Source organism: Pseudopipra pipra, chromosome 13 (genome assembly GCF_036250125.1).
Source record: "Pseudopipra pipra isolate bDixPip1 chromosome 13, bDixPip1.hap1, whole genome shotgun sequence".
NCBI lineage: Eukaryota > Metazoa > Chordata > Aves > Passeriformes > Pipridae > Pseudopipra > Pseudopipra pipra.
This window is the reverse complement of record NC_087561.1, coordinates 17687294-17710400: the sequence shown is the minus strand read 5'-3', so window position 1 is coordinate 17710400 and position 23107 is coordinate 17687294. Positions and strand designations below refer to the sequence as shown.

Genomic DNA, 23107 nt, shown 5'->3' with positions numbered 1-23107 from the left:
CTTCTTCAGGTTGTGTTGCTGCAGCAGTGCCAGGATTTTTGAACTGTGCAGCGGGGCAGGTATCCCCAAGGGACAGTTTGTCCTGTCTCCTGTCTCCTGCAAGGGACCCTGACTTGACTTGGTAGTTCAAAACCCCTTTTCCAGGTGTCAGTGGCTGGGCTGAAGCACAATGTCATGGCAGGGCCCCTGCCCTCACAATCTTCAGTCCCAAAGAGCGAGTGCTGTCTGCTCAGGAACTTGTAGCTTCCTTCTCTACTTGCTCTTCTTTCCCCTCTTGTCCAGAAAGAGAGGTGCCGCAATCAGGTCAAGACTCTCAGTGCAGGTACAAAAACGAAACTAACTTTATTGATTACAGAGGAGTATATATATCTGAGTATACAGAGGAGTATATATATCTGAGTATACACTTCAAACAGCATCTGATTGGTTGATTCTGAGTACACAGCTGGTCTTTCTTAGTTTTCTTTCAAGTCCCTCTATCGTACTTAAAACATCCTGGTCTGTGACATCCCTCAAGTTTTATGGCCTTGTTTACTTCGCTTCCTGCGCGGACAAGGTCACTTCGCCCTGGGTCAGTCACGACATCTTCTTGAAGAATGGCTTCCACATTACAGCGCCTGTTAATCCCGCAACATCTCCCCCTCTCTTATCAAAAACTGCATCAGCCATACTATGAATTCTACTAGCAAAGCACTGAATAATACAAGGAGCCATACAGAGTACAATTCCAATAATTAATACAATGATACATATCCATTTCAAAACATCCTTGACCCATGCAGATAAACCTAATGATAGTAACCAATCGTCCAAAGGATTTGTGCTCACAGTGATCCTTTTTGTATGTTCTTTCAACCACTTCAATTGCTCCTGGATGGACTCTGAGTGATCTGAGAGATTAAAACAGCAGAGTCCTTGGTATTCCTCACAACCTTTTCCTTGTACCAATAGCAAGTAATCGATGGCAGCTCGATTTTGGAGCACAGCCTTGCGCATGCTGCTCATATCTTGTGCCAATTGGGAAAGTACATTAGTGGTGACATTAGCTTGTTTAGCAGTCCAACACGCAAGGTGTTGTAATTGGGTCAACGCTTCCTCTGCTGCGATTTGGGGAATTATGGCAGCAAACACTCGAGCTGTGGTTCCCCACAAGCTTACCTCATCAGAACAGTCTGAGGACAATTGTTCGAGACTTCTACGAGCTCTTTGTGTTTTGCCATGCAGTATGGTTTGCCATTGCTCTTTAGAAGGTGCTAGGAGAGCAAGTTTTCCAAGATAACAAGCTCTCCCATGGGCTTCTTTGGGGATGCCTTGCCATGCTCTATCACCACAGATAAGGTATATTTGATGTGGCAAGGAGGTAGCATAGGAATAATTAAGGTGGATGTGGCCTGAACCCCATCCATAAACGCGATCAGGAGAACAATATTGGGACGTGTTGTAATTTTTGTGAGGTGTTAACCAGGTACGTCTTTTCTTTTCTGTTAAATTGTACGATCCAAAAAAGACACATCCTGAACCATTTGATGGTCGACTATCCAGTAGGTTTAACTCCTGAGGATCCCAAGGCAAAGGTTCTTTAAAACTTTTCAACAGCATACCTAAGCAATAACTAGCATTTCGTGCAGTACAATTTATACTTACTACATTCTTAGCAAGCTCAAATGGACTTACAGGAACACCGATTAGGCAAGTCTTAAAAGGATTAGTTGCTGCAGTGAGATGCAAGCAAAAGGCAGAGGTGTTTGTCTGAGTTGCCCATTGAATCCACAGATTGTCTTGGGCTTGCGTCTCACCGATGGCAAATAACAGGAGAAGGAAAGAAAGGGTCAGGAAGGTAATGCCTTTTTGATCCACGGTCGAACCCATTTGGCTGGGATCCAGATGGTATCGTTACCTGTAGAGACACAAGCGTAGCCACGACCCCAGGTTATTAATTGCTGTGGACCTTGCCAAGCATTCTGTTTGGGATCCCATATTTCAACAGACACATCTGGATATTGGACAGTAGAGGATAAAAAGTGCAAAGACATTGGTGCTATATATTGCGTTTTGGGAGCTTTTGGCGATTCAACAAGATTTTTCCAATTGTGGACATATAATGCTTTTAGAACTACCTGTTGTGGTGACAGGGTCTGCTCCCCCTCTTTCATTAAAACACGGAATAAACGTTTAAGGTCTTGGTGCTTTCGCTCAACAATAGCTTGACCGGTGCTGTTGTACGGGATGCCGGTAGTATGTCGTACATTCCAGCGTGAGAGAAAATCATTGGAATAAGTGCTAGTATAATTTGGGCCACTGTCAGTTTTAATTTCTTCAGGAACACCTAAAACAGCAAAGGCTTGCAGCCAATGTAAACAAGTGGATTTGCTGGAAGTACTCGTTAGTGGCGTAGCCCAGGTCAGTTTACTGAACGTATCCACGGTAACGTGAACATACTTAAATCTGCCAAACGAGGGAACTAATGTAATGTCAGTTTGAAAAAGGGAACGTGATGAAAGGCCACGGGGATTCGTTCCCATCTGCTGTAAAGGAGGGAGACGGGCACAGTCAGGGCAGGCAGAAATAATGGATTGCGCCTCAGGTTTTGAAATATTAAACTCTGCACTGAGGCTGGGGGCGGATTGATGAAAAAACGCATGCGATTGTTGAGCGGAAAGGAAAGCAGAGGACTGAACTGCAGGAGCACTAACAGCGGTATCAATCATGGCATTACCTTCTGCAAGGATTCCAGGAAGCAGAGAATGACTTCTCAAATGAGTTACAAAAACAGGGTGGTGTCTAAGATTAACAACATTTAGTAATTCTAGTAACAGATCAGCAATGACAGGGTTAGCTACTTTTCCCAAAAGAGAGTCTTCGATACGGTTAACAATAGAATAAACATATAAAGAATCAGTTACTAAATTAAAAGGTACAGTAGAAAAGGTAACAAATGCTAATACAACAGCTTTTAGCTCAAGGACTTGCACAGAAACATTTGGAAGTGAGTCAGTAACAACTTTCCAGTTGCTGTCCTGTAAATAGGCATAACCATATTTGTGAGTACGTCCACTAGCGTCTGTAAAAACAGTAAGAGCATCTGGGAGGGGAGAGTCAGAGAGGATTTTCAAGGGTACAAATGGGAGATTGGCTGAAAATATAGGAGACGCAGGAAAGTGATTATCAATGTTTAATCCAACTATAGCTGTAGCAAAGGTGACAGAAGTATCTGCCCATTCCTCGACCAATTGCAGGTTAGAAATAGGCAAGATAAGGTAATCAAGATCTTTACCAAATAAACAACGAGTCCTATGTTTAGCTTTAAACAGCAAATCGCCTAATTGATCTACTCTTTTCTGGATAGATGTTGTTGGGGTGGATTTTGTAAACACCCATTCAAGAATATAGCATGTTTTGTGATCAGCCTCTAGTTGCCCAATAAGGGCAAAAAATTCTCTCGCAACATTGAGGACAAACAGATAAAGAGGTAAATGCGCATCATAGCGATGGGCACACACGTTCTCTAATTTCGTAGAGATATGTTGAAGAGCTTCTTGTGCAGCTGGAGTTAGGGTCCTGGGCTCTGCTATAGAGGTTGAATTTTTAAGGAGGTCGATTAGTGGCTCTAATTCTGTATTAGAAATTCCAGCCCAAGGGCGAACGCTTTGAATGTCCCCAATTAACTTTTGAACATCATTGACTGTTTGAATTGTAGGATGAAGTGATAATTTTAAAGGCCGAAAGCGATTTTTCGTGACTTCAAAACCCAAGTAATGCCAGGGATCTATCTGTTGAATTTTTTCAGGAGCAACAGATAGGCCCCAATTTTGTAATTCTGACAATAATTCATTTTGTTCCTTTTCTGGTAGGGGTTTAGGACTGGCCACAAGGATATCATCCATATAGTGATAGGTAATGTAATTGGGGTGGCTTTGACGCCAATTTTGTAAAGCTTGATTGACATACCATTGACAAATGGTAGGACTGTTTTTCATACCTTGCGGTAATACAACCCATTCGTATCTCGCCATGGGTGCAGAATTGTTGATTTGAGGAACACTAAAGGCAAAGCGTTTAGTATCATCAGGATGAAGGGGAATGCTAAAAAAGCAATCTTTAATGTCAATAATGAACAAGGAGTAATCTTTAGGAAGACCAGCTGGAGAAGGAAGGCCAGGTTGGAGTGCTCCTAAAGGAAGCATTTGGTTATTCACTTCTCTTAAATCATGTAAGAATCGCCATTTACCTGATTTCTTTTGAATAACAAAGACAGGTGTATTCCATGGACTCTGAGAAGGGACAATGTGTTTTTTCTCCAGTTGTTCTTGTACTAAAATATGTAATTGTGTCAATTTTGCTTGAGGAAGTGGCCACTGAGCAACCCAAATAGGGTCATCGTTTATCCAGCCTAACTTGATCAGTGGTTGCCCTTGGAGTTGCTCAGTGGCCCCTACTAAAAATGGTTAGAAGTGAGAACCATACGCCATTGACTCAAAGCATCACGACCCAATATCCGTAAAGTTGTCTGCAAAATGTATGGATGTACAGAAGCGACGTTGCCTTCATTATCTGAGATCTGAAAAAAATTTTGACTTTGAATGGTTTGGGCTATTCCGGAAACACCCAGAATAGATTCTTTTTTCGCATGTTTTAACCAAGTATCTGGCCATGCATCTGCTGGAATTATAGTAACATCAGAACCCGAATCCAGCATCATTTCAGCTCGTAAGTGAACCGCAGGGTCATCTGCAGAAGTGACAAGGACTGATCGGAGTGGTTTGTTATTTGAGAGTATTTCTGTGAAGGCAACTAAAGGTCCTGTACTTCCAAAACCACCTGTTCTTTCAGTGTTACTGATGCAATGCTGAGGCACCTGGGGATAAAATGGTATTAGTTGAGCAATTTTACTGCCTGTAGGGAGAAAAAAGGGTGGATGTAAAACTCTCAACATAATTTGAACAACACCATTATAATCAGCATCAATAACACCAGGTTGAACAAAAAGCCCTTGTTTGGTGGCAGAGGAACGTCCTAAAAGTAAAGCAGCAAGTCCATTTCCAATGGGTCCCTTAAAAGTGGTAGGAATTAAATGAACTGAATCATCTGTGATAGTTACAGATTGAGAAGTTACCAGGTCAAGCCCTGCACTGCCCCGGGTGGCTGCTTCGGCAGCGTACTCGGGTTGGGGGGTGTTTGGATAGGGTTCACCGCCGCGCCCCCCACGCGGCTCCTGAAGTTTCCCTGGTCTTGCTTTGTTGGTCCAAGTAAGGGTGTCCCATCCTTTCTGAATTTGGATCGGCAATCTGCAGCTCTGTGACCGGGTTTTTCACATCGATGACACATTCCTGTAAAAGAACTCATAGAAATAGCTTTAAATCCCCCCTTAAAGCGCTGGGGACACTGTTTACGAAAGTGCCCAAGCTGTCCGCAGCTAAAACATTTTTCCGGATTTTTATCTCCACGACCTTGCAGCTGTGCTTTTGTAAGCGCAGCAGCTAGAGCAGAGGCATGAATAGTTGCTTTCTCTTTCTCTAGCTCTAAAGGAGCTCGAGCACACTGTTCAATAATTTGAGTAAGAGAGGCCCCTGCTGGCAGAATAGTGATCATCCTTTTGCAAGCTGTGTTAGCATTCTGAACAGCTATTTCCCGCACCATAGTGTCTTTCATGTTATGTGGTATGTCCGGTGCTACTTCAACTCCTTCTTTCACTCTATCCACAAAGGAGAGGAAAGGTTCATCATCCTGTTGCCTAATATGTAGATAAGGCTGCTTTGGTTTACCCATCTGCGGTAATGTCATGAAGGCTTCGAGAGCAGCTGCTTTGCTTTGCGCAAGAACACGAGCGTCCAGGGCGGCTTGCATCTGCGGGTCTACAAATTGCCCTTTTCCCATTAATTGATCTAAAGTAGCAGTACGCAGGGGATCTCCGACTGGCAAATCTAAGTTCGCTACCTGAGCTACTTCCAATCTCTCTTGCCATTTTGTCAAAAACAGTAAAAAACTTGTGGGTCCCAAAATTAACTCAAAAATGCTACGTAAATCAGCAGGTACCAATTCCTGATAGCGAATGATCGTTTCAACTTGGTTTTTGACTAATCGGTTATCTATACCATAGTCAATTACTGCTTTTTGGACTCGTGTAATTAGATTCCAATCCAGAGGTGCCCATTGCCGTTGGTTCCCCTGTACAAGCACAGGGGCTGCGGTAAAGCTAAAATCACCTGTGAGTTCTGCATTTGTAATGATTCCCCTCCATCTCTTGTGATGATCAAAATTCGGATCACGGGGAGGTACTGAACCATCAGGTAAGGGAACCTTGGGGGTAGCACCCGAGTCCACAAGGGATCGCCCTGGTAGTGTTCGTTTTGGCGGCGGCGATTTGTTCCACCAATCTTGTAATTTTTGCGGCAAACTTTGATTCTGACTCGCTGAGGGAGCTGCATCATCATACACATCTGGAGGATAGTGTTTCTGATAAGCAACTATCTCTCCTTTTTCTACCGCACTTAACGGGGGTGCTCCCTTTGAAGTAAGAAAATCATCAGCGGTCTCTTCATCCCAGTGTCTTTGTTTAACCATATTAATGACCCAGCAACGTCGTTCAGGAGAAATGCCTTCCACAACAAATTCTTTATTTAATTGCTGTTCAATATTTTTTAGTCCCTCAACGATTGCTTTATGGGCTGCTTTATACTGACTCCTTATTGCAGGCTTAGTTGCAGCTTCCTTATCCAAAGCTTTCATTTCTTTTAACAATTTTGTCATGACATTTGTTTGGGCTTGCAAAAGCGTTGATAGAGTAGGATTAGTATCAACTTCCATAGGTTCAGACGGCAGTGGAACATGGGTTGGGTCAGCCGGGGGTGCGGAAGGCACGGGTTCGGGCGGGGGATTCCACGGGGGAATAAGATCGTCATATGGTCCCCGTTCAGCTGCTGCAGCAGTATAAGCTGGCACCCCGAGGTCGATGAGAGACTCTTCCGAGTCCTCCTCGGCATATTCAGGGTTAATATCTGAGCCGGCTGCGGGAGGGGGGGGCTCTTCCACCTCCGGTGCAGGCGGCACTGGGGCGGCAGCTGCTGTAAACACAGCAGCACGTACAGCAGCTTCTACACTCGCTTCAGCGCCTAACCGTTCAATAAGCAATCGGACCTGCCGATATGTCGGCGCAAGAGCCTTGGCTTCTTTATTATTTATTTGCACCGCTTCCCATAATTCTGCCCCAACTTTACGCCAGGTATCATCCTTAAAAACGTCCGTGGAATCATGCAAAAATCCGCGGCGTTTCGCCCAGAATAATAAGTCCACTACTTGAGTACGCGACAAAGTTTCATCTGCCTTTTTCCCCAAGTTCATTACTGCATCAACAGTAGCACGCTCTACTGCAGAAATAGACGACCCCATCCCGAGCAATTCAAATCAGCCTCGATGGGCTCCGACTCACCGGTCGACTGTGGCCACAAAACACGTCTCTCTCGGACGTCCGGTCGCAACCGCACCTCGGGAATTTGCAGGTATCAAGTTGCACAGAACAGTATCACGTCGCGGGGTCACCAAGATGCCGCAATCAGGTCAAGACTCTCAGTGCAGGTACAAAAACGAAACTAACTTTATTGATTACAGAGGAGTATATATATCTGAGTATACACTTCAAACAGCATCTGATTGGTTGATTCTGAGTACACAGCTGGTCTTTCTTAGTTTTCTTTCAAGTCCCTCTATCGTACTTAAAACATCCTGGTCTGTGACATCCCTCAAGTTTTATGGCCTTGTTTACTTCGCTTCCTGCGCGGACAAGGTCACTTCGCCCTGGGTCAGTCACGACATCTTCTTGAAGAATGGCTTCCACATTACAGCGCCTGTTAATCCCGCAACAGAGAGGGAGCCAGCAGAGGTTCTGGTGCCGCTGTTCTGGGTCTCCTGACTGCATCAATCAGAGGAGCCATCTCGACAAGACTCTTGGATTTTCCTAAAAACGGATGCTGCACCCAAAACCAAAGAAGAACAAAAGGAGCCATTACTTTCCAAATGCAGTTTCTCACAGGCTCCAGCGGGATTCCTCTGGTTACCAGCAATACACATCAGGAGGACGTAGGGAACTATCTAGACCTCCAACTTTCCTCTGAGGAAAGGCCAAGACAGATGGCACTGGAGAAGACAAGGTGCCAGGGAGAGCTTATTGTGCCTTTCAGTCCTTCAAGGGGACACATTTTTTCAAAGGGCGTGGTTGCAATGGGACAAAGGATCATGGTTTTCAAGTGGAAGAGGATAGATTCTGGTTACATCTAAGGCAGTCATTGTTTAGAATGAGGGTGCTGAAACACTGGCACAGGAAGTGGATACCCCATCCCTGGTCAGGTGGGACAGGGCTCTGAGCAACCCAGTCTAGTTGAAGATGTCCCTGCTCGTTGCAGGGGGGTTGGACTAGATGCCACTTAAAGGTCCCTTCCAAGCCAAATTATTCTAGAATGCTACTTAGTTGTTTAGCTGATGACAAAGCCCATCCCTGGACAGCTGTTTCACCTGCAGCCACTTTACCTTCAGCAGCTTCTTGGCCGTCCATTGACGCTTTGCATTCGGGTTCAGGCAGGACTGCAGGAAGGAACGGAACACAGGCGACAGGTTTCTGGGAGTCTCCAGCTCGGGTGGCATGTCCTTAGGCTTGGGACAAAGGAAACACAAGACAGCCATTAACCATCCCTCCCCGAGGGGAAAGCTCCAGCACAGGCCAGTCCTTGCTTTCTGAGACTTGACCTGGGGCTTCTCCAGGAGCCCTGATCAACATTTGAGCTTAAGGAAGCAGAGAATTTTCAGCATCCAGACCAGTCCTGCTAATTCCCTTCAACTCTTTTTGCTGCCTTCTGCAAGGCAAATGCAATCCAAAAGAAGTCTTCCAAGAAAAGTCAGGGACCTTTTTCAGAAGGACTGGAAGACTGACATTTTCCATAATTGTTGTCTTCCTCAGGAATTAACTGTGCAGCATTTAACTTGGTTTCAGCTGTTAGTCATGGGGTTTTATCCCAGTATACCTTCCTGGACTATTGCACACTCCTTTGGTGTAAGAGCGGGTCATTTCATTTTAGGGAATTAGCATCTACAACTGCAAACCTGGAAATACATTGGCTTACTACAAGGAGCTGTGCTAGAACCTACTTTTAGAAATGTACTGGCTAATACATACTTGTGGCAGTACTAGAAGCAGTGACCTGCCCTGAAAGGCTCAAGTAAGCAGTGGGCACTGGTCCAAGTTTGAAAAGACTTCTGGCCTGCAGATCCCCTTGAAATGCTTTTCACAGTAATTCTCCAACGGGAGAATCCTGCTGCTGAAAAATTCCTGCCATTGGGAGATCCAGCTCCAAGGGAGTTCAAAGAGCACAGGAGGAATTCAAGCATTGTTGGAGGCCAAAACTGCCCATTTCTGCACTGGCACATGTCACTTCTCCTGTGAGCAGATGTGCTCCAGGACACTTTTAGACGTGGGCCTTGGTGGGACTAGTTCAAGCTGATGTGAGTGGGAGAAAGATATGGCTCAGGGGAGAAAGGCAGGGCTCTCTGACACTATTTGCACCTTACCTGTGTAGGACCATCCACCATTTCTAGTGCCATGATCCCAAGGGCCCAGATATCCACTTTGGCATCATATCGGTCTCTTCTCAACATTTCTGATACCATATAGAAAGGTGTTGAAAAAAATGACCTCCATGTCTTTCGCTGGGGCTGAAGCCAAGCACATAAGCCAAAATCAACTGCAGAAAAAAGAAATAGAGTTAAAACCGGCTTGAATTATGAAAGCAAGCACAAGAATTCCCCACTCTCAGTCTGAGAGCACAGTGTTGAATCTAGCTGGAAGAGTGGCTGTGCTCTGTTTCCTCTGGAAGGGACATACCCAAACCAAAGGCACTCTTGACAGCCTCATCCTCTCTAGAGCTCTCTGCACATTGCAACTCTGCTCTCAGCTTACAGCAGTGGGCTGGGCACTCCCACCAGCACCACTTTTGGGGAACTGGCAGGCACTCAAAGGCAACCCCAGACCCTGCCTCCCAGGAACGCTGTGCCTGACCAAGAACACCTACTCAGTTTGACAGATCCATCCATTCCGAGAAGAATACTGTCACTTTTGATGTCTCTGTGGATCACTAGATCTGAATGAAGGAAGTCCAGGGCTTTCAGGCACTGAGATTAAACAAAGAAACACAAGGGGAAAAATTAATTAGGTTGATTTTATCGCAGAAAAAAAGAAATGGCTCTAAAAGGTCAAATTTCAGGTGACACATCAATTGCAGACATACCTCAAGTGGCAAAGTTTGGAATAATAAATGAATTAAATTGAAATTAAACTAGAAAGGAAAGTACAACAACATTATAGGAGTATAATAACAGAGTACAAGAAATGTAGTGAGACTGGCAGGCCGTTCACTTGGATGCTCTTTTCTTCTCCACATCAGAACAGCAACGCAGAAACAAAGCTCTGAACAGGAAATCACTCCTGTTCTTACCACCTTTTGCAAAGAACCATCCTGTCCAAGCTGTCAGAAGCAAGGGCAGCATCCCTTACCTCCCGACTGATAGAGGCTATCATCTCTTCCTCAAGAGCTTGTTTGGAAATGACATCGCCTAAGGTGCATCCCTCCACATATTCCGTCACCAGCCAGAGTTCTTCATTGAAAAGGTAGCTGAAAGAAGAAACCCACAGCATGGAGATGAATGGCCCCAGCTAAATGACCTTATGGGAAAGACTGCAGTTGTGTTTTCTTGCCAGGTCACTTGTAAATGAAGAGAGAATCTGAGCAGGCTAAATGAGAAAGGCTCATCTGTGAAAAAGGAGATGTCTTAGATGGCAAGCAAGGCAAAAATGCAGTTTAGTGACAGCAGAGAGAAATCTGGAACCAGGACATTGCCATCAGCTGCTTCATCATCTTAACTCATCCCTTCCAGCCTGAACTCCAGGAAGCAGGCAACACAGACTTCTCCATGGGAGGAGAGTGTGCACCACTGAGGGCAGATGTTGGTCAACCCCTTGGAAAGCATTGCATAAAGTGCATTCAGAAACAGGGAAAACCATTTAAAACCTGGCACATTGTGTGGTTGTGCAAACAAGAGCCAAGTCTTCCTGGCATCCACAGCAACAGAAAGTAGAGGGAAAACCCCAAGGGCAATAATTTCTAGGTGGGTTTATCAGCACGTATCATTAAGGCAAAGAAATGATGATCAGTTTGAAAAAAACAGACCCCAAAAGAACAGGGAGGTAGTGAACTGAAGGGCTGTGGCTTTAGGAAGACATGGCAGATGCAGGTTTTGGAAGACACGCTTCAAACTACCTATTACCAGAAAAGGCCAAGGCAGACACAAGGCACATGTGAACCTCGGTGTGATAATCCCTGAACCACTCACCTGTCTATATAGTGAATGATATTGGGGTGCCTCATTCTCTTCAGGACTGCAACCTCAGTTAAAACAAGCTCCCTTTTGTTCTTTCTGTCGCGGAGAAAAATCTTCTTGATGGCCACCTAAAAGGAGATTGAAAGCCACAGACTTGAGAAGTCTGTTGCACAGGACCACAATGCACATGGAGCAGGTGTTTTTGGAATGATGGAGCCAGGGTGGGCCAAACTGCCTGGGATTAGACACCAGAGCTTCTTAACTGACAGGACAAGAGGCGATTCCTCCGCTCGCCCTTGTGTGCCAGTTACAGGACACATGGCTATAGACATTTTGCCTTGTAAACTCTGGACAAATGGTCTCCAAACAATCAATCCGTAATGGAGGAAATCCCATCCTAAAAGGTCATGAGGGTTACAAAAAAAATACAATCCCTGCACTTTGTAACATCTTGAAGTTGGATTTTGCAACTCTAAAGAACGTTTTTAACCCAGTTCCTATTTGCAGTTCTTTTCTGGGTTTGAAAAGGAATAACCCATTCTAGGGTATTTTATGGATGTGGCCGGGGTTATGAGCAGCGCTCAGGGCCTTTAGATCCCTTGCAGACTCCTGTGTAAGTGCACTTCCCAAGTGCAGCACTGCAGCTGGGTAAGGAGCCACCAAGTAGCTGATGCATTAGCATAGTCAGTAAATAAGTCTGAGCAAAGGTGTCCTTCTCTGAAAGATACCCCTGCCCTCCTTGTGTTCTTTTGGGGACTTAATAAGGACAAGGTCTGTCCAAACCGTGTCTTGCAGGCTGACACTTGTCTGCCCTCAGAGGAACAGTCTCTGCAGCAAAGATCTCGTGGCCACCCAGAGCTGTGGCCACAGCTCCCAGCGGAGGGGAAAGCACTCGAGAGCTGAGCTGCACAATCTGCCGGGGGTGCTGCCCTTACCCGTCTTCCTGTATCAATGTCAACTCCTCGGAAAACTCTTCCACAAGACCTAGAAACAGAGCAGCAGCCAAGAAAGGAGAAGGCGTTTAGGCCCTGGGTGAGAAAGCCAGCCCAGAGAGCAGAGCTCTGCTGCCCAGAGTGTTTATAAAACACTCGACTTCAGCCAGCAGCCCAGCAGCCCAGCAGCCCAGCAGCCCAGCAGCCCAGCAGCCCAGCAGCCCAGCAGCCCAGCAGCCCAGCAGCCCAGCAGCCCTCTGCCATGCAGGGTGGCCAGGAGAAAACATAGGACATACTCCATGTCCTGCTCCTTGTTACAGGCAAGAGACTGCCAGCATTGAGTTGTCTTTGACAATGCCTTCTGACACAGTTATTAAATACTGATCAGGACTGACAGACAGGAGGATGTAAGCCCAGTGTCTGCCCATGTTTGCAGCTTGCCTGACTGCATGCTTGATATGACACCAGCAAAATCCCTGGCCCATGGTTTTGTAGAAGTAGCTGAGATTGGACTTACCCTTGGCCAATTTGCTGCTGTAAAGTGTATTTCTTCATAGGGTTCTCCTCACTCACAATGCCCTCTGAAAGAAACAACATGAAAGACGCTCATGTGAAACAGAGATACCACCTTGCAGCAGATCCAAAAGGCAGCCCCACTGTGCAGGGCTGTGAGCCCTTTGTAGTCAGCTGGTAACAACAATCACAAGAGCAACAGAGGCAGCTCTGAAGCACAGGTGGCTCGACAAACACTCTGTTCCTTTAGTACAGCTAAAGTTGACATGCATACCATGGACTGCTCCACCAGAAGTGAAATACATGATACGTACTGAGATCGGCGAGGTAAATACTTGTTAGTGAGGATATCAGTTGTGGCTGGTCTGAGCTTTTTCTCCCTGTGCTGGTTTCTGCAGAGCTTTTCTTCCCAGTGCTTGTTTTCTGTGTGCATTTTTTCCCAGTGGCTCTTTTGCCAGTGCTTGTGCTTGGCATTTCAGTGTCGGGCAAGGAGACTTCTTTAGGTTGTGGTGCTGCAGCAACACCTGCCATTGCAGAGCTCTTGAGGATCTGTGGCAAGAATTAGTTTATGTCAGAAAGGTGGCTTGCAGAGATGTCCTGAGATCATAGTTCAAATGCAAACCCTTGGGAAGATGCTGTTGGCCACAAGTCAGGCTCTTAAACTGTCTTTTGCTGCCCACTTCACAAAGTGAATGGACGAGAAGAAAAGACTGGATTTACACAAGTTCATGGGCAGTTTCCTCTTCAATTTTCATGCATTTTGTCAACTGGGTCGTGCAGAGGGGCAACTACCCTCTAGGGCACAGTTATTGCTGTGTGTCCTGAAAGGGACAGTCTGACTCAACTTGGAAGTTCCAGACTGCTTTTCCAGGTGTCAGTGGCTGGGCTGAAGCACCATGTCATGACAGGGCTACAGCCCTCACAATCTTCAGCCACAAAAAGCAAGCGCTGTCTGCTCAGGAACTTGCAGCTCTGATTGACACCAAAGGCAGTGCTAATGTACTCTGGCACTTACTGATTTCACTCCTTCAGGCTTTGCTTTGACAACTTTCTTCTCTACTTGCTCTTCTTTCCCCTCTTGTCCAGAAAGAGAGGGAGCCAGCAGAGGTTCTGGTGCCGCTGTTCTGGGTCTCCTGACTGCATCAATCAGAGGAGTCATCTCGGCAAGACTCTTGGATTTTCCTAAAAACGGATGCTGCACCAAAAAACCAAAGAAGAACAAAAGGAGCCATTACTTTCCAAATGCAGTTTCTCACAGGCTCCAGCGGGATTCCTCTGGTTACCAGCAATACACATCAGGAGGACGTAGGGAACTATCTAGACCTCCAACTTTCCTCTGAGGAAAGGCCAAGACAGATGGCACTGGAGAAGAGAAGGTGCCAGGGAGAGCTTATTGTGGCCTTTCAGTCCTTCAAGGGGACACATTTTTTCAAAGGGCCCGGTTGCAGTGGGACAAAGGATCATAGTTTTCAAGTGCAAGAGGATAGATTCTGGTTACATCTAAGGCAGTCATTGTTTAGAATGAGGGTGCTGAAACACTGGCACAGGAAGTGGATACCCCATCCCTGGTCAGGTGGGACAGGGCTCTGAGCAACCCAGTCTAGTTGAAGATGTCCCTGCTCGTTGCAGGGGGGTTGGACTAGATGCCACTTAAAGGTCCCTTCCAAGCCAAACTATTCTAGGATGCTACTTAGTTGTCATTTGAAAAGCACCAAGACTGGAGATTAGTAGGAGAGGAGGCCTCCTGATGCCTCTGAGTTTAGCTGATGACAAAGCCCATCCCTGGACAGCTGTTTCACCTGCAGCCACTTTACCTTCATCAGCTTCCTGGCCGTCCATCGACGCTTCACCTTCCGTTTCAGGCAGGACTGCAGGAAGGAACGGAACACAGGCGACAGGTTTCTGGGAGTCTCCAGCTCGGGTGGCTTGTGCTTAGGCTTGGGACAAAGGAAACACAAGACAGCCATTAACCATCCCTCCCCGAGGGGAAGAGCTCCAGCACAGGCCAGTCCTTGCTTTCTGAGACTTGACCTGGGGCTTCTCCAGGAGCCCTGATCAACATTTGAGCTTAAGGAAGCAGAGAATTTTCAGCATCCAGACCAGTCCTGCTAATTCCCTTCAACTCTTTTTGCTGCCTTCTGCAAGGCAAATGCAATCCAAAAGAAGTCTTCCAAGAAAAGTCAGGGACCTTTTTCAGAAGGACTGGAAGACTGACATTTTCCATAATTGTTGTCTTCCTCAGGAATTAACTGTGCAGCATTTAACTTGGTTTCAGCTGTTAGTCATGGGGTTTTATCCCAGTATACCTTCCTGGACTATTGCACACTCCTTTGGTGTAAGAGCGGGTCATTTCATTTTAGGGAATTAGCATCTACAACTGCAAACCTGGAAATACATTGGCTTACTACAAGGAGCTGTGCTAGAACCTACTTTTAGAAATGTACTGGCTAATACATACTTGTGGCAGTACTAGAAGCAGTGACCTGCCCTGAAAGGCTCAGGTAAGCAGTGGGCACTGGTCCAAGTTTGAAAAGACTTCTGGCCTGCAGATCCCCTTGAAATGCTTCTCACAGTAATTCTCCAACGGGAGAATCCTGCTGCTGAAAAATTCCTGCCATTGGGAGATCCAGCTCCAAGGGAGTTCAAAGAGCACAGGAGGAATTCAAGCATTGTTGGAGGCCAAAACGGCCCATTTCTGCACTGGCACATGTCACTTCTCCTGTGAGCAGATGTGCTCCAGGACACTTTTAGACGTGGGCCTTGGTGGGACTAGTTCAAGCTGATGTGAGTGGGAGAAAGATATGGCTCAGGGGAGAAAGGCAGGGCTCTCTGACAGTATTTGCACCTTACCTGTGTAGGACCATCCACCATTTCTAGTGCCATGATCCCAAGGGCCCAGATATCCACTTTGGCACCATATCTGTCTCCTCTCAACATTTCTGGTGCCATATAGAAAGGAGTCCCAATGAAAGATGTCCGTTTCTTCTCCCAGGGCATAAGCCAAGCACAGAAGCCAAAATCAACTGCAGAGAAAAACAAGTACTGATAAAACCAGCTTGAATTATGAAAGCAAGCACAAGAATTCCCCACTCTCAGTTTGAGAGCACAGTGTTGAATCTAGCTGGAAGAGTGGCTGTGCTGTTTCCTCTGGAAGGGACATACCCAAACCAAAGGCACTCTTGACAGCCTCATCCTCTCTAGAGCTCTCTGCACATTGCAACTCTGCTCTCAGCTTACAGCAGTGGGCTGGGCGCTCCCACCAGCACCACTTTTGGGGAACTGGCAGGCACTCAAAGGCAACCCCAGACCCTGCCTCCCAGGAACGCTGTGCCTGACCAAGAACACCTACTCAATTTCACAGATCCATCCATTCCGAGAAGAATATTGTCACTTTTGATGTCTCTGTGAATCACTAGATCTGAATGAAGGAAGTCCAGGGCATTCAGGCACTGAGATTAAATAAAGAAACGAGAGGAAAAATTAATTAGGCTGATTTTATCCCACAAAAAAGGAAATGGCTCTAAAAGATCAAATTTCAGGTGACACATCAATTGCAGACATACTTCAAGTGGCAAAGTTTGGAATAATAAATTAAATAAAATGAAATTAAACTGAAAAAGAAAGTACAACAACATTATAGGAGTATAATAACAGAGTACAAGAAATGTAGTGAGACTGGCAGGCCGTTCACTTGGATGCTCTTTTCTTCTCCACATCAGAACAGCAACGCAGAAACAAAGCTCTGAACAGGAAATCACTCCTGTTCTTACCACCTTTTGCAAAGAACCATCCTGTCCAAGCTGTCAGAAGCAAGGGCAGCATCCCTTACCTCCCGACTGATAGAGGCTATCATCTCTTCCTCAAGAGCTTGTATGGAAATGACATCGCCTAAGGTGCATCCCTCCACATATTCCGTCACCAGCCAGAGTTCTTCATTGAAAAGGTAGCTGAAAGAAGAAACCCACAGCATGGAGATGAATGGGCCCAGCTAAATGACCTTATGGGAAAGACTGCAGTTGAGTTTTCTTGCCAGGTCACTTGTAAATGAAGAGAGAATCTGAGCAGGCTAAATGAGAAAGGCTCATCTGTGAAAAAGGAGATGTCTTAGATGGCAAGCAAGGCAAAAATGCAGTTTAGTGACAGCAGAGAGAAATCTGGAACCAGGACATTGCCATCAGCTGCTTCATCATCTTAACTCATCCCTTCCAGCCTGAACTCCAGGAAGCAGGCAACACAGACTTCTCCATGGGAGGAGAGTGTGCACCACTGAGGGCAGATGTTGGTCAACCCCTTGGAAAGCATTGCATAAAGTGCATTCAGAAACAGGGAAAACCATTTAAAACCTGGCACATTGTGTGGTTGTGCAAACAAGAGCCTAGTCTTCCTGGCATCCACAGCAACAACAAGTAGAGGGAAAACCCCAAGGGCAATAATTTCTAGGTGGGTTTATCAGCACGTATCATTAAGGCAAAGAAATGATGATCAGTTTGAAAAAAACCAGACCCCAAAAGAACAGGGAGGTAGTGAACTGAAGGGCTGTGGCTTTAGGAAGACATGGCAGATGCAGGTTTTGGAAGACACGCTTCAAACTACCTATTACCAGAAAAGGCCAAGGCAGACACAAGGCAAGCTCCTCCCTGAAGGAGCTAAGAGACCTGTGCCCTGCACCTCCCGTCCACTGCAGGTGGAGGAGTTATAAAATAATGAAGAGCTCCATGTTCTTCCAGTGACCAAAGTGGCTTTTTAGCCTTTGGCTTGCAGTTTGTCAATGAACCTCAACGTGATAATCCCAGAACCACTCACCTGTCTATGTAGCGAATGATATTGGGGTGCCTCATTCTCTTCAGGACTGCAACCTCAGTTAAAACAAGCTCCCTTTTGTTCTTTCTGTCGAGAACAAAAATCTTCTTGATGGCCACCTAAAAGGAGATTGAAAGCCACAGACTTGAGATGTCTGTTGCACGGGACCACAACGCACATGGAGCAGGTGTCTTTGGGATGATGGAGTCAGGGTGGGCCAAACTGCCTGGGATTAGACACCAGAGCTTCTTAACTGACAGGACAAGAGGCGATTCCTCCGCTCGCCCTTGTGTGCCAGTTACAGGACACATGGCTATAGACATTTTGCCTTGTAAACTCTGGACAAATGGTCTGCAAACAATCAATCCGTAATGGAGGAAATCCCATCCTAAAAGGTCATGAGGGTTACACAAAAAAATACAATCCCTGCACTTTGTAACATCTTGAAGTTGGATTTTGCAACTCTAAAGAACGTTTTTAACCCAGTTCCTATTTGCAGTTCTTTTCTGGGTTTGAAAAGGAATAACCCATTCTAGGGTATTTTATGGATGTGGCCGGGGTTATGAGCAGCGCTCAGGGCCTTTAGATCCCTTGCAGACTCCTGTGTAAGTGCACTTCCCAAGTGCAGCACTGCAGCTGGGTAAGGAGCCACCAAGTAGCTGATGCATTAGCATAGTCAGTAAATAAGTCTGAGCAAAGGTGTCCTTCTCTGAAAGATACCCCTGCCCTCCTTGTGTTCTTTTGGGGACTTAATAAGGACAAGGCCTGTCCAAACCGTGTCTTGCAGGCTGACACTTGTCTGCCCTCAGAGGAACAGTCTCTGCAGCAAAGATCTCGTGGCCACCCAGAGCTGTGGCCACAGCTCCCAGTGGAGGGGAAAGCACTCGAGAGCTGCACAAACTGCCGGGGGTGCTGCCCTTACCCGTCTTCCTGTGGCAATGTCAACTCCTCGGAAAACTGTTCCAAAAGTCCTAGAAACAGAGCAGCAGCCAAGAAAGGAGAAGGCATTTAGGCCCTGGGTGAGAAAGCCAGCCCATAGAGCAGAGCTCTGCTGCCCAGAGTGTTTATAAAACACTCGGCTTCAGCCAGCAGCCCAGCAGCCCAGCAGCCCAGCAGCCCAGCAGCCCAGCAGCCCAGCAGCCCAGCAGCCCTCTGCCATGCAGGGTGGCCAGGAGAAAACATAGGACATACTCCATGTCCTGCTCCTTGTTACAGGCAAGAGACTGCCAGCATTGAGTTGTCTTTGACAATGCCTTCTGACCACAGTTATTAAATACTGATCAGGACTGACAGACAGGAGGATGTAAGCCCAGTGTCTGCCCATGTTTGCAGCTTGCCTGACTGCATGCTTGATATGACACCAGCAAAATCCCTGGCCCATGGTTTTGTAGAAGTAGCTGAGATTGGACTTACCCTTGGCCAATTATCTGCTGTACAGTGTATTTCTTCGTAGGGTTCCCCTCACTCACATGGCTCTCTGAAAGAAACAACATGAAAGATGCTCATGTGAAACAGAGATACCACCTTGCAGCAGATCCAAAAGGCAGCCCCACTGTGCAGGGCTGTGAGCCCTTTGTAGTCAGCTGGTAACAACAACAACAACAACAACAACAATAACCACAACAGCAGAGGCAGCTCCGAAGCACAGGTGGCTCCACAAAGACTGATTTTCCACAGTCTTTTGAGGCTTTACCTTGACAGGAAACCACGCACATGGAGGAATGCTCAGAGCAGACAGAAATCAGAAAAGAACAGGCACCAATGCAAGAGTTTGTTGTCTACAAAAATTAAGGAGAGCTGGTGCAACAGAGCTCTATTTTCTTGGAGAGAAACACTCCGTGTGATTCAGCAGAAGGAACAGCCACAGTGCTCTGTTGCTTCCTCTCTTCCTTTAGTAGAACTAAAGCTGACATGCATACCATGGACTGCTGTACCAGACAGGAAATACGTGATACGTACTGAGGTCATCAAGGAAACGTCGTGTTAGTGGCAATAGCTTTGGCGGCCGGTGCGTGATTTCCTTTGGAATGCTTTTCTTCTGAGTGTCTCCTTTCCCGGTGCTTGTGCTTGGCATTTCAGTGTCGGGAAAGGAGATTTCTTCAGACTGTGGTGCTGCAGCAACAGCTGCCATTGGTGAGCTCTTGAGGATCTGTGGCAAGAATTAGTTTATGTCAGAAAGGTGGCTTGCAGAGGTGCCCCGGGATCCTATTTCAAATGCAAACCCTTCGGAAGACTTGGCCACAAGTTGGGCTCTTAAACTGTCTTTTGCTGCCCACTTCACAAAGTGAATGGACGAGAAAAAAAGACAGGATTTACACGAGTTCATGGGCAGTTTCCTCTTCAATTTTCATGCATTTTCTCAACTAGGTTGTGCAGAGGGGCAACTACCCTCTAGGGCACAGTTATTGCTGTGTGTCCTGAAAGGGACAGTCTGACTCAGCTTGGAAGTTCAAAACCTCTTTTCCAGGTGTCAGTGGCTGGGCTGAAGCACCATGTCATGGCAGGGCTACAGCCCTCACACTCTTCAGCCATGCATGGCAAGCACTGGCTGCTCAGGAACTTGCAGCTCTGAATGACACCAAAGGCAGTGCTAACCAAAGCTGGCACTTACTGATTTCACTCCTTCAGGCTTTGCTTTGTCGTTTTCCTTCTCTGCTTGCTCTTCCTTACTCTCTTGTCCAGAAACAGAGGGAGCCAGCAGAGGTTCTGGTGATGGTGTTGTGAACCTCTGTGTAAAGAATCTCCTGATTGCATCGAGCAGAGGCCTCATGTTGTTGAGACTACCGGATTTTTCTAAAAATGGATGCTGCCCAAAGGAAAAAACACAGAAAGAAAGGAGCCATTACTTTCCAAATGCAGTTTCCCACAGGCTCCAGCGGGATTCCTCTGGTTACCAGCAATACACATCAGGAGGACTGAGGGCACCATCTACACCTCCAACTTCATGTCCAGGACCTTGCTATCACAGGCAAACATGGCCCATAAGGCCCTTAATCAATTTCTCAAGGTGTCTGCAGCAAGGAGGTTTGCCTTGCCAGTGCTCGGGAATGCCACTTGCTGTCTCGGGCCTTTTTCCATTTCAGAAAACTCAAAGGACTCCCTTAGGTTCCTCTTCTCTAAAGACCTGGGCTATTTTATGTGTGAAAACTGATGAGGAGCATAAGCCCCTCCTCGGGAAATTCCCGTACCTCTAAGCAAGGTCAACGCCAGGAGGATGCAGGCCTGTGTATTGTTCTGAAGAGCACTGAGGTGGAGGTTCTCAGCACCCAGACAAGAGCAGGGACACAAGGGGCAGAGCGCTGATGGACTCAGCTCTGGCTTGCAGGGAGAGCAGTGTGTGCATTCCACCCCTGCCCCTCCCTGTGCTGGCTGCCACCTTCCTTCCCAGCAGGGACAGCCCAGTGGCACCTTGTGCAGCTCCCTCTCTCTGCCACAAAACCTGCCAGAACCCTGGAGCACTTCTGGCCTGCTTGAATGTGCCAGGCAGCAAATGGGGCTGGGACAAGGCCCGCTCAGCTGTCCCTCCTTGGGTGGCAGAAACCTCAAAGAGTGGGGCAGGAGGGACAGCTGTTTCACCTGCAGCCACTTTTACCTTCAGCAGCTGCTCGGCCGTCCATCGACGCTTCTCATTCCGTTTCAGGCAGGACTGCAGGAAGGAACGGAACACAGGCGACAGGTTTCTGCGAGTTTTCAGCTTGGGTGGCTTGTACTTAGGCTGGGACAAAAGACACAAGGCAGCCATTAACCATCCCTCCCCGAGGGGAAGAGCTCCAGCACAGGCCAGTCCTTGCTTTCTGAGACTTGACCTGGGGCTTCTCCAGGAGCCCTGATCAACATTTGAGCTTAAGGAAGCAGAGAATTTTCAGCATCCAGACCAGTCCTGCTAATTGCCTTCAACTCTTTTTGCTGCCTTCTGCAAGGCAAATGCAATCCAAAAGAAGTCTTCCAAGAAAAGTCAGGGACCTTTTTCAGAAGGACTGGAAGACTGACATTTTCCATAATTGTTGCCTTCCTCAGGAATTAACTGTGCAGCATTTAACTTGGTTTCAGCTGTTAGTCATGGGGTTTTATCCCCGTATACCTTCCTGGCCTATTGCACACTCCTTTGGTGTAAGAGCGGGTCATTTCATTTTAGGGAATTAGCATCTACAACTGCAAACCTGGAAATACATTGGCTTACTACAAGGAGCTGTGCTAGAACCTACTTTTAGAAATGTACTGGCTAATACATACTTGTGGCAGTACTAGAAGCAGTGACCTGCCCTGAAAGGCTCAGGTAAGCAGTGGGCACTGGTCCAAGTTTGAAAAGACTTCTGGCCTGCAGATCCCCTTGAAATGCTTTTCACAGTAATTCTCCAACGGGAGAATCCTGCTGCTGAAAAATTCCTGCCATTGGGAGATCCAGCTCCAAGGGAGTTCAAAGAGCACAGGAGGAATTCAAGCATTGTTGGAGGCCAAAACGGCCCATTTCTGCACTGGCACATGTCACTTCTCCTGTGAGCAGATGTGCTCCAGGACACTTTTAGACGTGGGCCTTGGTGGGACTAGTTCAAGCTGATGTGAGTGGGAGAAAGATATGGCTCAGGGGAGAAAGGCAGGGCTCTCTGACAGTATTTGCACCTTACCTGTGTAGGACCATCCACCATTTCTAGTGCCGTGATCCCAAGGGCCCAGATGTCCACTTTGGCATCATATTTGTCTCCTGCCAACATTTCTGGTGCCATATAGAAAGGAGTCCCAATTAAAGACCTCCGTTTCTTCTCCCAGGGATTAAGCCAAGCACAGAAGCCAAAATCAACTGCAGACAAAAACAAGTACTGTTAAAACCAGCTTGAATTATGAAAGCAAGCACAAGAATTCCCCACTCTCAGTCTGAGAGCACAGTGTTGAATCTAGCTGGAAGAGTGGCTGTGCTCTGTTTCCTCTGGAAGGGACATACCCAAACCAAAGGCACTCTTGACAGCCTCATCCTCTCTAGAGCTTGCAACTCTGCTCTCAGCTTACAGCAGTGGGCTGGGCACTCCCACCAGCACCACTTTTGGGGAACTGGCAGGCACTCAAAGGCAACCCCAGACCCTGCCTCCCAGGAACGCTGTGCCTGACCAAGAACACCTACTCAATTTGACGGATCCATCCATTCCGAGAAGAATATTGGCACTTTTGAAGTCTCTGTGGATCACTAGATTTGAATGAAGGAAGTCCAGGGCTTTCAGGCACTGAGATTAAACAAAGAAATGAGAGAAAAAAATTAATTAGGCTGATTTTTTTTCCCACAAAAAAAGAAATGGCTCTAAAAGGTCAAATTTCAGGTGACACATCAATTGCAGACATACCTCAAGTGGTAAAGTTTGGAATAATAAATAAAATAAAATGAAATTAAACTGAAAAAGAAAGTACAACAACATTATAGGAGTACAATAACAGAGTACAAGAAATGCAGTGAGACTGGCAGGCCGTTCACTTGGATGCTCTTTTCTTCTCCACATCAGAACAGCAACGCA

At 46.6% G+C, this 23107-nt stretch overlaps 1 protein-coding gene across 1 annotated transcript in view; it reads right to left on the bottom strand.

The window, feature by feature from the left end:
* Window positions 1-16887: 16887 nt before the first annotated feature.
* LOC135421738 (serine/threonine-protein kinase PAK 3-like) overlaps window positions 16888-23107 on the bottom strand; it is a 50017-nt gene continuing 43797 nt past the window's right edge. The window contains exons 4-6 of the mRNA XM_064670425.1: window positions 18529-18577; window positions 17610-17725; window positions 16888-16891 (exon numbers count right to left, since the gene is read on the bottom strand). Of these exons, the coding sequence (XP_064526495.1) occupies window positions 16888-16891; window positions 17610-17725; window positions 18529-18577 (169 nt within the window). The remainder of the gene's footprint in view (window positions 16892-17609; window positions 17726-18528; window positions 18578-23107) is intronic.